General features: G+C 40.4%; 1 protein-coding gene across 2 annotated transcripts; it reads right to left on the bottom strand.

Moving 5' to 3' along the window:
• Positions 1–347: 347 nt before the first annotated feature.
• Positions 348–13250, bottom strand: qtrt2 (queuine tRNA-ribosyltransferase accessory subunit 2). 2 transcript variants are annotated; one of them, XM_031282030.2, is made up of 8 exons: positions 12682–13250; positions 12508–12563; positions 10686–10762; positions 9839–10048; positions 7625–7824; positions 5918–6087; positions 1945–2059; positions 348–1808 (listed from the first exon to the last, which is right to left on the bottom strand). In XM_031282030.2, the coding sequence occupies exons 1-8, from the start codon at positions 12897–12899 to the stop codon at positions 1568–1570; spliced, it is 1287 nt and encodes a 428-aa protein (XP_031137890.1). In that variant the 5' UTR covers positions 12900–13250; the 3' UTR covers positions 348–1567. The 2 variants fall into 2 exon arrangements, with proteins under 2 accessions (XP_031137890.1, XP_031137891.1); XM_031282031.2 differs by having other exon boundaries at positions 5936–6087; positions 12682–13249.
• Positions 13251–13267: the final 17 nt, after the last annotated feature.

Raw genomic sequence — 13267 nt, 5'->3', positions numbered from 1 at the left:
AGGGTATAAACTCCTGTGTATCCTAGATGCTCTAAATCCAAATATTGTTCTCAAACTCTTATTTTTCTACTTAATACACTCTAACCATAGGTCAGCTGGGGACACCAACCCCTATCTGCTACATGCTTATTTATATTCTATTTCATTGTGCTGTATCTCATCATTTTTGCAATCACTTTTGTTCTACTTTCTCTTGCAGTTGAAGGTCACAAACCTGAAAAATATATGTCAACATGAATAATCAGTTGGAATCTTATTAGGAGCGTCAATCAACCGTCATTAAGAACCACTTCAAAGGGGCCTAATTATTGCAATAAACAGACGGAAACCTTGTTTTAACCAGTGCGTATTTACCAAGGGTAGATTTAGTGACAATTTTTTTATACAAATGTTTGTCAGATAGACAAGGAAACATTAGCTGCTGAACACCTCCACTGAGAAGTTTCTGAGTAAAATACTATTAGCCATTATCCAGGGAAAGGAGGGCAATATCCGTTCACTACTCATTCTATTTTTACTGGCTAATCTGGGGGATTGACTTTACAACCTTCTCCACACCATCTTCTGTCTACTACCATCCCATTAAACCAACTCAGTCTGTCCCTTGTCCCCCACAGATATCTGCACGGTCTGGCAGTCAATTATATCTCCTTACTTTCAAAATGCCTCTCTCCATTGCTGCATGGGAGGCAGTAGAGACCCATATCTTTCCTTGATCTTTATCCTCCCTCAGCAGTGGGAATGGTGAAGCTGTCAGCTCAAACCTTCAGTTAACCTCCCCGAAGCTCACAAGAGAAAGCCACCACCATCTGCATGTTGAGAGCGCCGTGTTTAATGCGACACACAATCTCATCATACATGCTGATTAGTCTATGGGTTTGACAGCGACATGAAGTCAAAGTCTACGTGTGTGAGCAGCTCATCCAACTGAAACATTAAAAATATTCCTGGTGCACAAGAATAAATGAACGGCTGGATGACGACAGACCAATATGAAATAACAAAAGGATGCCTCAAAGAAATCTTAGTACATGATGTTTTAATGTATGACAGGAGAAAAGCGGGAACTTTTTTGGGTTACCCAAGTTGGTTCTCCCTCTGGTCTATGCTACTGTATCAATGAGTCCAAAGGGTATTAATCATCTGCTAACCTGCAATCACACCACAACAGAAGGCACACAGGGATTTAGTCAGTCAATAGTACACCACCATCCATCCTTACATGTATCTCTTTATGCAAATTCCTCTTGACCTCCTATCCAGCTCCTTTCCCTCTTAAGGCACCTAACTCTGACTTCATCTCCTGGCTATCTGCTCAGATCAATACACAAGCTTCAGGGAGCGGTCCCTCCTGCTGTGAAACCAGGACCCACATCTAAGGGACAAACATCAAATGGGTGTCTTTTTGTCTTTTCATTCCATATATGGAGGGGCTCTGTCTCAAGGTCTCTGAGGTGGTAAGACAAAGCTTTGATTGCGTCTGGCCAAGTCAGTCCAGTGATCCTTTAAAGGAAAAGCAGGATCAATCCCTCTCCTATCATTCCACTTATGAGTCTTAGTCCTTTCTTTATGTCTGCCTGCCACTTTCCCTAAGTACCCGTCTCTTTAGAAGGTCCAGTTTATCATTGGCCAGAGCTTCTCTCAGGGCGCCGAAGAAGGCATGATAGTGGGCTGTGTTGTGAATCATGAGCAGGACTCCAGCCAGCAGCTCATTGGTCACCAGCAGGTGGTGCAGGTACGCCCTCTGGTGGTTCTTACAGCAGTAGCAGCCACACCCCTCCACCAGGGGCCTGAAGTCGTCCTGGTACCTGAATAGAAGTTCAAAGAAAGTTTAAGTACGTAGAATTCATGAACAGGCACCCTAAAAGTTAATCAAGTGTTCATGATTCTGCAAGCACTGCTACTTATGAAACCCGTTGGAGTGTTATTATAGCTGCCACAAACCTTTTGTCTTTGAGATTGATCTCAAAGGATGTCATCTGCGTTTGATCTTCAAGATTAAAATCTCCATTCTGTTGCGTCTCTCCCGCCGTGTCCCTCTCTTCATCCAGCCCTAGCACTGCCAAAGCAAACATACATCCATCCATCCATTAATCCTAGCACACCACAAACTATTCACAGCATTATCTCATTATTTATTATATATTTAGCACGAAAACCTACCTACAGAACCATGGCTCTATCAGCCTGGCAGCGAAAATAAACAGGAACAAATACTGTAGCTTGACCGCCTTTAAACACTGCTGTGTCCTATATTATCTCCACCATTATAATATAATTACTTACTGGCTATGTTATGACAACCAAAGCCTGTCTTACACAGATGGGTGTTCACTGCAAGGTGACGTCACTTAATTAAATGAAAATGAATAAGAAACCAGAGAAGAGCCTTGTTTTATCAAGAAAGATGTTGTTTACAGGAGGGTAGACCACAACACACACAATGGATATAAAAGAGATGAAAAACACAGGAAGACGGAAAGATTAAGTATGGAGATTAAAAGGCAACAATGGAGCAAAATGGGTTTAGTGCAAACTGAAACAGGTGAAGCAGAGTGCAACAAAGCAACAAAATGAGGCTTGACTGAAGCTAATAAGATGTAAAGGATGGAAAGATAACTTGCGCTGAAGAGCAATTCTGCCTACAGAAACAGGCTACTTAACTAAACTGTGAAGCACATTGCTGAAAACCTTAATGTTATGCCTTTTAGACAGATAGTTAAAAAAGAAACATTTTGGATAGTGCACTCGATGTTTGGACATCTAAAAGGTTGCCGAGAAAACACACCCACACACAAAAAAAATAGTTCTTTGTCTTCGTCTTTCTTTTGCGTTTAAAGGGGTGATAGAATGATTATATAGGGTATTTCACACTGTTCCTTAAGGTCTCCTAATAGGGTATGTAACATTGGTTGGGCTGAAAATGGCCTGGGTGCTATTCTATGGGCCCTAATGCTACCCTGTGGAATGGCCCTATTTGGAACGAGAGCTTTTCTTCCAAATATGGTATGCTCATGAATATTTAGATGAGCTGCGCGCTGATTGGTTGAGTGAAGCACATACACACACATTGGAGACGAGACAGCAAGTCTCATATTTCAGACACTGCAATGTTATACATTGTTTGTCTGCTATTTCATTACTAAATTCACTTCTGAGACTTTTTTATGCGAGAAATCAACTATGTAAAGCTCAAATATGGGCCGTTTTACAAAAATTGATGGCTAATTGCAAATTTGGTAAGACAGCGTCGAACGTCAGGAGCTCCACACAGTCTGACGAGACAGCGGCAGCCCGCAGCGCTTCATACCCAGAGCAAAGTCACCGTTTTTGGGTTACTGGACTACCAAATGCCGGTGGAAGTCCGACACCGTCTTACCAAATTTTCAATTAGCCATCAATTTTCGTAAAACAGCCCATATTTGAGCTCTACATAGTTGATTTCTCGCATAAAAAAGTCTCAGAAGTGAATTTAGTAATGAAATAGCAGACGAACAATGTATAAAATTTCTGAGATCTGCGCGACCTATTCAGAAGACTAGCTGATCTCAGGTCAGTGGTGTATGTAAATTTTGGGGAGTGACAAAGGTACAGACTAGAGCCAAATAAGGAGGAGCCACCAAGCTGATGTCAACTATGAGCTTTGTTGAGATCCGTCCGTTTTCAGCAGCAGTTTCAAATTGTGAGATTTGCATAGGAAAGGGATGCCAATGGGACTTTGAGGTTCTATGCATGTCTTATTTTACCCACCGAACTGTCGTGATTCAACTATGACAAGGTAAACTCGGTTTTGCATTCTATCACCCCTTTAAACAAACAAGCTATTTTAATTTAATTCCACTGGAGTCGGAGGCTACAGAGATCTCCAATAAGCTAGGCTAGTTAGCTTAGCAGGACAAGTTTATATGGTTTTGCTTTTTTCATTCTACATTGTGATTACATTAGGCTACTACCTTATTTATGTGGTATAACCACTCAATTATTAAGATGTTGGAGCATTAGAACACATTTTTCAACTACTAGCCGTAACTAGCCATAGTGCTGCAGTTTGGTTTTTACCTGTTTTGTAGTTCTTACAAATGATGTGTGTTCCCCAGAAATTACACATTTCTATGGCATAAACACTTTTTTTATATCATGGTAAAACTGATTCTGGGCAAACTCAATTTTGAGCAAATGTGTAGTTACAGCGTTTTGGCTTTTTAGGGTAGAATAGGTGGAGGAAGTGCAGTAAGGGGAGAAAAGTAAGATTGAAAACATAAAGGTCTAAAGATGGAGAAAAAGGAAAACTTCAAGAGGGTTAGAAGGACGGAATAGGGTAAATAGCATGTGGTCTGCCATGTCAAAAACAGTCTTAACTGGACCGGTCCACAGGGCTTTGTAATTGGCTGAGAGGGGAATTAGAATTTCAGGTTTGACACCATCAGTGCTCTCACCTCCACTGAACTCCATTATGCTCCCTGTGCAGAATCGATTAGTGCTGTCTGACACTACATGCTACCAGATACCCAACTTCACTCCATCTGTCATACTAGTTTCATGCAACTTTTTAATGAAGCACAATGTCCTCAGCAGGCTGAGTCAGTGCATTTCCCACAGCTCTTGTCATAACACTTCTTTAGCTTTTCACTTGGGACAACAATCAGTATGACAGACCTGTATTTAATTGTTACCTTACTGGAGCTGCTATAGGATACACCATTGATTTAATTTTACCAGCTGAATTTCTTCCTACCCAATTGAACTGAGGCTAGAAAATACACACCAACCACTACACGCACACAAACAACCAAACACATAACTTCAATAGCCATGATCCATCTCTGATTTTAATGTAAATTCTCACACACACACACACACACACACACACACACACACACACACAGACACACACACACACACACACACACACACACACACTTCCAATTCAGTATGTGAAAACTGGCTCGAATAGCAGTCAGACTAAAATTAGATGAAGGGCTTGTTCATTTACTGAAGACACCCTGCAAGGTCTGTACACTGGAACCATTTAAAGATATTATAATTAGAGAAAATGTTCTGTTCAGCCTCTCTGCTGTGACATTAATGGCCATTTACATTCTGTAAGCATTTTTAACTCAACATCACAACTCCTCCTATAGAAATAACAAAAACTATCATGGTGAGAGGAGTCATATTCTCTACCACATGCAATCCAAATGCATATAGCGAAAGAGACCCCCTACCTAAGCACCCATACTACATTGTGACATGTCAGTTTGCTCTAGGCATATACCCTAATGCAAGCTGTTGAAAAGAAAAGCCAGTGTTTTCCATCTTTTTGGGGTAATTTCCTTCATCACACTTTAAAAAGTCATTATGTTATGTTAGGTTGTTTTACCTGAAAGGTTACTTGGTTTGACAACAGCAGAAGTGTCACCTTGTTCCCTTTTAAGTTTGGAATTAAACCTCTGTGTGCTTTCATTTAAATGCTTAATGTTTGCTAATGTCTAAAGAAACACAGCTACATAAGTTGCTGCCTAAGAAGAACAAGAAAGTGGAGGGGGGTAGATGCAACTTAAATGGGAATGTTAGAGCAGCCGAAAGTTAACAAGCTTGATCTGCATCTGCTGATATGTTCAATTCATTGATGTTACAAAATCTACATTAGTTTGGAGTACAAGAGAAAGACAAAACAAGTAAAATCATTAACAATAAAATAGGTTAGTTTTTTTTTAATGGAGTTTGGTGCTGAAGCACCACATAAATTACTAGATCAATATCTGTCAGCGCACCACAGCTGCCAATTAAGTTAAACTTTCTTTCATCACTTGTGGTTTAGCTTTATCAGAGATATTGATTTACCCTCTAAATGATGTAGCATGTAAAAAGAAAAAGTTGTAACAAAACTATTCCTTAGCACAGGTATTCACCACACCTGCATGGGGCGCTCTACCTGCGAGCTCCGGGTCCGGGGAAATGTCAAAGCTGAAGCAAAGAGCACAGCCTCGCTCTGTCACCTGGAAGGGGAAGAAACTCTCAAACAGGTCCACACCGGCCTCCACGCACGCCAGCACCTCATCAGGTTGTCCTACACCCTGCAGCAGTCTGACAGTCACAGCACAAACAGCAGAAAGTACTGAATTAAACATTACATTATTCATGAACACAAGGGTCTACAACATATGTGTGTTTGTGCCCTTTGTGGGCTTTCAGTAAACTAGCTCCCTCTGACTCTCTGCCTGCAGGCATCAAGGCCAAGCCCAATTTAGCATTTGATAATGACTCCACTCCACTTTCCAGTAGGAAGCAGCATCTCCTAACAGCCAGCACTAACAGCAGGGACGGTGGCGTCCCTCGGTATTCCCGATGAGCTCAAATGCAGCTCCTGGATACTTTAATACCATACTATACATACAATACTAATTGGCTAGATAATCTTTCTATTATATATATGTACGAGTTGAGTGTTTTAATCTTAAACCAAGATTATATTTGGGGTTATGACGAACAATACTTTTCATTAAATGACTGTGTCAATTATCTTTACAATTATTTGTTTATATAAAATGACAGTGAAGGTGGCCGGTTGGCTCGGTTGGTGGAGCGGGCGCACATGTGTAGAGGTTTATTCCTCGATGCAGAAGGTCCAGGGTTCGAGTTTGACCTGTGACGGATCTCCTGCATGTCTTCCCCCTCTCATGTCTGAGCTGTCCTATCATTAAAGGCAGAAATGCCCATAAAAAAATCTTTTAAAAAAATGACAGTGAAACATCTATCACAACTCCCAGAGCCCAAGGTGACGTCTTCAAAATGGCTTGCTTTGTCCGATCAAAAGTCCAAAACCCAAAGATATTCAATTTATAATTATTTAAAACAGAGAGAAGCTGCTGGGTTTTCACTTCTAATCAATCAAGCAGGCTCGTTAACTGATAAGCTGGACCTACCAACTGGGACCACTCTCAATCTCTGAATCACACTGCACTGCTGCACTGGTTTGTTAATTTACTAAAAATAAAAAGGAACCAAATTAATTAAAATTGTATTCATTCATGTATCAGCAAAGAATTAATAAATTCCAGTGTTGGTAACTGCGTAATCATTTTGGTAACTAGTAACAATGTTGAGTATCTCCTAGTTAGAGGTTCCCAAATATAAAGATGTGTTTGCTTCCTTCGAGTTTGCATTAGGGGTGAAACAATTAGTCAACAAATCGATTTGTTTATCAACAGAAAATGAATCTGCATACATTTTTCTTAATCATATATTTAAGTTTTTTCAAGCAAAAAAAACTCCAAACCTTCTCTGGTTTTAGAGACTCCAACATGCTGCTTTCCTCTGTTTAATGTCATTGTAAACTGAATATATTTAGGTGTTGGACGCTTTAAAATGGTAATGACCTTTTCATGATGATGAAATGATGAAAATCCTTTTGTAGCCCCTCAGGTGTTTTTTGTTTCTGTATGGATTTACTGTAGAGCATTTACAGGCTGTTCCTAAACAGGTGCTACATCTGTCTTATTGATGTCAAGATAGTAAATAACATAGAGTACTTTCAAATTAAACATTAGAGACGAGTGTATGATTAATAGGGGGGAAATCTCTGTGATCAATAAAAACATTTCTCACACAGTCAGAAGCTGACCTTGGTTTGTCCTCAGGCAGCTCTTTGGTCACAGCAGTGATGAGCTGGGTCCTCAGGGCCCGGTCCATGGAGCCCATCTGCAGGCCGTCCAGGCAGAATCCTGCCACCGGCCTCTTGGCTGTCTCCCTGGCTGAGCGCACCCTCTCTTCCAGGATGTCTCCTCCCTCCACCACCCCAAACATCTCCACTCCCTCCAACTCCTGGCAATGACACACAGTTTGGTGATTGGTGAAATATAGAAAGAAAAGTTTATGGAGCATTATCAAGTGTGTAGGGACAATGGGAAATTTTCCTCATGTACAAAAATAAAAATAAAGGTTTTATTCTTGCCATAGACCATGTGGATTTTGATGACTCGACATGAAGTTAACTTCACATCACGAGGAGGAAAGATGCAGTGGGGGGTGGGGAGTGGAGCTCAGTAGCAATCAAGCAGCTCACTCAGTCAGGACAATGTTGAGGTCAACATTTACCTGCAGCACACTGTTGCTTGTTTGTACCTTTGCTCAACATCATTCTACACTTGTCCCAAGGGAAATTTGGTTTGCAGCCAGGCAATAAAATACACAGAAGAGACATGCAGGCAGTGAAATGTACATATAATAAAAAACTGTGTTAAAAAGACATACTTTCAGATTAATGCAACCCAAACAAACTTGGAATAAATTACTTCCTATATATCAAGCTACAGACCTTAGGGGACTAAGGCAATACAGTTGGAAAATATATTATCTCTTCTGAAGCATATCTGAGTTAAGGTGTCATATGTATGTATGTATGTATGTATGCATGTGTGTATTGTATTGTGTGTAATGTGTATATATATATATATACACATATATATATATTATTTTTTATTTAAATTGCGATTAATCGCTGAATTTCTAGAGTTAATCGCGATTAATCGCATGTTTTATCACATGATTAAAATTATATTATTTTGCATTTCAGAAATGTTTTTAAGTACATATTAACAATGGAAAGCAATTCTTACCAGTGTATCTTGATTGGGAATCAAATGAATGCAAAGAAAGTGACTTTATGAACTTGATTTTAAGATTTATATTGGTTTATTATTTATTTATTTACCATAAACAAAAGAAAAATGTGTGAATCTAGTCACACATTTGAATCTAGAGTCAATATAGTGTTCAGTAACTCCTATATAATTTTGATTACTCACTGACGTCCAGTGATCACATGGCGTCACTTTGCAGCAGTTCCAGTTGGGCTGCTTTCTCCGTGTCGTACAGGCTGTGTATGGTGAAACTACTGTCCCCCTCGACGGCAATGTATGAGACGGGTCAGAACATGCCAACCGTAGTCTTTAAGACCCAAGTCTTCTACGATGCTGACAGGTCTGCAGTTAGTTTGCAAGAGCGGTAGTCATTTAATTGGATTTGGTTTCATCCGCAGGTCGGCAAGTAGCACTCTCCAAAATAGTGCTTTGCCTGAGCCTGCTAGCATCAACCTGAGTCACGTTAACTGTACTACTATGCTTAGCTCGTAGATGGTAGCTCAAGCTTGACGTGCTTCGGTGATATTTTAATTCGGCTTTACACAATGTGCATATGGCTTTGAAAAATAAAAAGCGCCATTCAGAATTTCGTTGCTGCTGTCTTTCTCCATCATGCCTGCAGCAGCAGGCTGTGTTGTTACGAGGAAGTATGGCAAAGGGTCAAAATAGTAGCCAGTTAGGCACGACGCAAAGCTGAGGGAAGTGAAAATAAATTAATAAATGGCGGCATGCGATTAAAAAAAATGTACACGTTATGCTCGGCCCTTAATCGCATTGCGATTAACGCGTTAATGATGACAGCCCTAATATATATATATATATATATATATATATATATATATATATATATATATATATATATATATATATATATATATATCTATCATCTCCTGCATCTCTTTATGTGGATCAGATTCACTCTCTTCTATCTGTCATGAAATGAGGTAGCTGCTTTTAAAAGAAAGAACAGCTGATTTCATTATTCATCGGTGATGCTGAGCCCTACACAACTACTGATAAAGAATTCCTCCTATTCTCAATGTGCTTCCAGCCGCCACACAGTGGCTCCTGTGACAACATAAACACCAAATATCAATCCTTGTCCTGTGTACTCGTGCCGTGCATGACTGATACACAAATGTACTGTGAAAGAACAGCGGTGTGTGTTTAGACCGCTGCTGCTGCTGTGTGTGTACCTGGGATTTTTGGTGAACCAGCAGACACTCATCCAAGTGGGCGAGAGTTCGATCCACCGACTTTCGAACCCTTTTGCGGGAGGTGTTATTCTGCCACGTCTCTCCGTCTGCCATGCTCTGGTACCAGTCTGGCTGCACGGTCTTCTGGAGAGCCATAAACTTGGCCACTGTCAGCTCGATCCGCCCACCGCTGCCCCACACTGACACCGTCTAATAACAACCCACAGAGGGCATTTCCATGTAAAAAGATGCTTGAGCTGAAACAGCTTTGGTGAGACAATTCTCTCTTTAAATAGTTTGGCATTGTGGGAAATACGCTTATTCGTTTTCTTACCAAGAGTTGATGAGAAGACCTATACCAATCTCACAGCAGCTGGTTAAGTTAGCATAAAGACTGGAAACAGGAGTATACAGCTAGCCTTGCTCTGTCTGAAGGTAACAAATTCACCCACCAGCCTCTCTTAGCTCACTTATTAACAAAAACAAAATGCAAAAACCACGAAGTGTGGTTTAACCCATTGTTGTGTGTTACGTGCAAGTATTTCTTGAGCGTAGTCTTTGCCTGTTGCCTAGCAACTGCTCCCAGGCCAACAAATAGTCACACATAACACCCCATAAAACTACAACTTCATAATTTTCACGCTTTAGAGGTGCATTTTGCTACCTTTGGACGGAGTGGGACTAGCTGTTTCCCCGTTTTCAGTATTTATGCTAAGCTAACAGGCTTTAACATATTTAGCGCACAGATAGAGTAGTATTGATCTTCTCGACTAACTCTCGACATGGAAGGAATAAGCGGCTTTCCTAACATGTGGAACTATTCCTTTAAGCAGAAGCTTAATCTTACCTTATTAGTAGTGTAACCTGTTGGGCAGGGGGTCGCAGGGTCGTGAAGAGAGCAATACAATACAGTATCATGAAGACCTGCACAAAACAAAAATCAATGCATATCACAGAGGGAAGAAAATCAGACAAAGGGTTACAGTCAGCACGAAACGAGGTGACGGAGTGAGCCGCTTCATTACTGCATGTTATTAATGTGACGACTCCGGGTCGGGAGAGAGGAATGAGGTGTGGCCTTATCAGCAAACCTAGCTGCAGCAGAAGATCAAAAGGTGAGAAAACAAAAGGCTTGATAGCAGCAAATGCTGTTATTATTTCTAATTATTCAATCACTGCTCTTCCCTTCTGGGACAGCCCAGTAGTAATACCCTGAAGGTTTACAACAAGTGACACAACAGTGATTACATTTCTAATTTAAAATGTGGTTGCTTGAGGCAGAGTAGAACTTAGTACCACAGCTACTGTTGTACATCAAAGCTGAATGAGGTCACTCTTCTGGGGCATTTATATTAATATTACTCAGAACGGCACCACTTTTTGGTCAGGCTCATGAAGCTAATCCGCTTTTTTAAATATTAAACTATGTTTAGAAGCAATTTGCTCCAGTTTTTCCAATCTAGCCAGTGGAAATAATGTTGATACACCCCAAGCTCTTCTAATTATGTGTATCATGCATGCATGACATTTACATCAAAATCAAAAATTACATCAACTAGTCCCACCAGTACAGGATTTTGAGCCTGACTGAGGTTTCTATTTAAAATATGACTAATGCAGAAGGTTAAATAACAATAACTGTGGAGAAAAACAGCAACAAGGTTCATTCAAAGTAGTTCAACAAAGTCCCTTTCCTCCTCTACAGCCTCCTAATTTTTGACATGGAGATGATTTGACTTGTTGTTTTGACAGTGTGAGGCAGATGTGTTTTGAATTACTACCAAAGCTACTTCCGACAAAGGACCAACAGAGTCTTAACACAGCACAGTTCAAATGGCATGCTTTTCAGCAGAAACGTACATACCAGTCCATTAAAGGGGTGGAAAAAAGGACAATTTGAGAAAGATATTTACACTCACAACCTCGTTAAAGATCTGTAAGTGTTCAGAACTCAGTAGCTGTTATGGAGTTTTCGACTGTATCACAAACACTTAACGGACTTCTCATTCATGTTGGCTTTAAAGTTGAGACTGAAGGAATAGAACAGCTTGAGACTGAAGGAATAGAACAGCTACGTGGTGAGACTGTTTTTGTCATCTGTTGTTTTCAAGCTCAAGAAGGAACTTCAAATCTCAAAATAAAAAGTATTAAATAATAATAAAAGTAAGTAATAAACTATTTGTATGAACACACTTTGCTTAAAATAGCATTTCAGCACTGACTGGCTACTGTTGTCATATAATATATATGCTGCTACTATACATTTCCTAATATCTGGTCCAATGTTTTGACCAATTTCGACTATCAGATCTGCACATTACTATCACCTGTCCATACTATTTTGCAGTTGTATGCCTTTACCTGAACATATTAAACTGATTCCAACCATTTTATACAAATGAAAGAAAAAGTGGCTGTAAATAAAGCTCTACTGCATTAATATCAATACAACACTTCATGATTTTCAGTTAGTTAAAAAGATGATGATGGATTTTTTAATCATACTGAATAAATCTGAATAGATTGGGTGTTATCATAATTTATGCAATTGATGCCGTGTGGTCTGCTAGAATGTCCCAATTTATCTTCTTCGCTCTTCTCCTGATTACTATAGTGCCACTGAGGGAGGAGAGAGGAAGAAGAATACAAATGTGATTGATCCAAAGTACCTGCAAACTTTCTGAATCCATCCTTAAACTCCTCCAACACTTCCTGGTGCTCTGCTCTTGAGAAAGGAAAAAAAAGTTAGACTTCGTGTGTGTGTGTGTGTGTGTGTGTGTGTGTGTGTGTGTGTGTGTGTGTGTATGTATGTATGTGTGTGTGTGTGTGTGTGTGTGTCTTACATATTGGACAGGGTAACCTGAGTGACAGAGGTGAGGTTGCTCAGGGTGTGCAGTGTTTCCTGGGTGAGGTGGGGCACTGTGCCTACGTGTGTGTGCAGCAGACACCCCGGGACTTCCAGAGAGTGCTGTCCCGTCCTGCCGAGCCCCTTCAGTACACCCAGCCGACTTCTTCCCTGAACCACACGGGTTAGCTCCAGCTTCATCCTGCTGCCAGCCATACCAGGAGCTGCAGTCTCTCTAAAAAGATTCACTGAACTACACTAACGTACAGTACCTAAACCACCACGAGTTTAAATGATAGATCTCAGATAGCTTACGTTAACGTTAGCAAAACACATGTGAAGCAGCCACGTAGCTACCGTTAACTAGCCTAACCACTCACGTATTAACGACTCTATTCAAGCGTTCGGTGAGTTGAGGTGTTTAACGTTACTTACTGCTCTTACAAGACGATAAGGAAACCTACCTATTCACAATTGTGCTGGTTTGAATTATATATGTGTAGCTAAGTAACTAGGAGCATCTCTTTTTTCGCTTCCCTACAAAACTCACTGACTAACAGGAACTACAAGTCGTCGAAATATGT

The sequence above is a fragment of the Sander lucioperca genome, chromosome 1 (assembly GCF_008315115.2).
Source record: "Sander lucioperca isolate FBNREF2018 chromosome 1, SLUC_FBN_1.2, whole genome shotgun sequence".
NCBI lineage: Eukaryota > Metazoa > Chordata > Actinopteri > Perciformes > Percidae > Sander > Sander lucioperca.
This window is presented reverse-complemented; position numbering and strand designations above follow the sequence as displayed.

Excerpts from the sequence above, each read along its gene's own strand:
- qtrt2 (XM_031282030.2), bottom strand. The coding sequence starts at position 12,899 with ATGGCTGGCAGCAGGATGAAGCTGGAGCTAACCCGTGTGGTTCAGGGA. Across the intron at positions 10,763-12,507 it reads TGGATTCAGAAAGTTTGCAG|GTCTTCATGATACTGTATTG; the intron begins GTACTTTGGATC and ends TGTTTTGTGCAG. Across the intron at positions 1,809-1,944 it reads ATCAATCTCAAAGACAAAAG|GTACCAGGACGACTTCAGGC; the intron begins GTTTGTGGCAGC and ends ACTTCTATTCAG.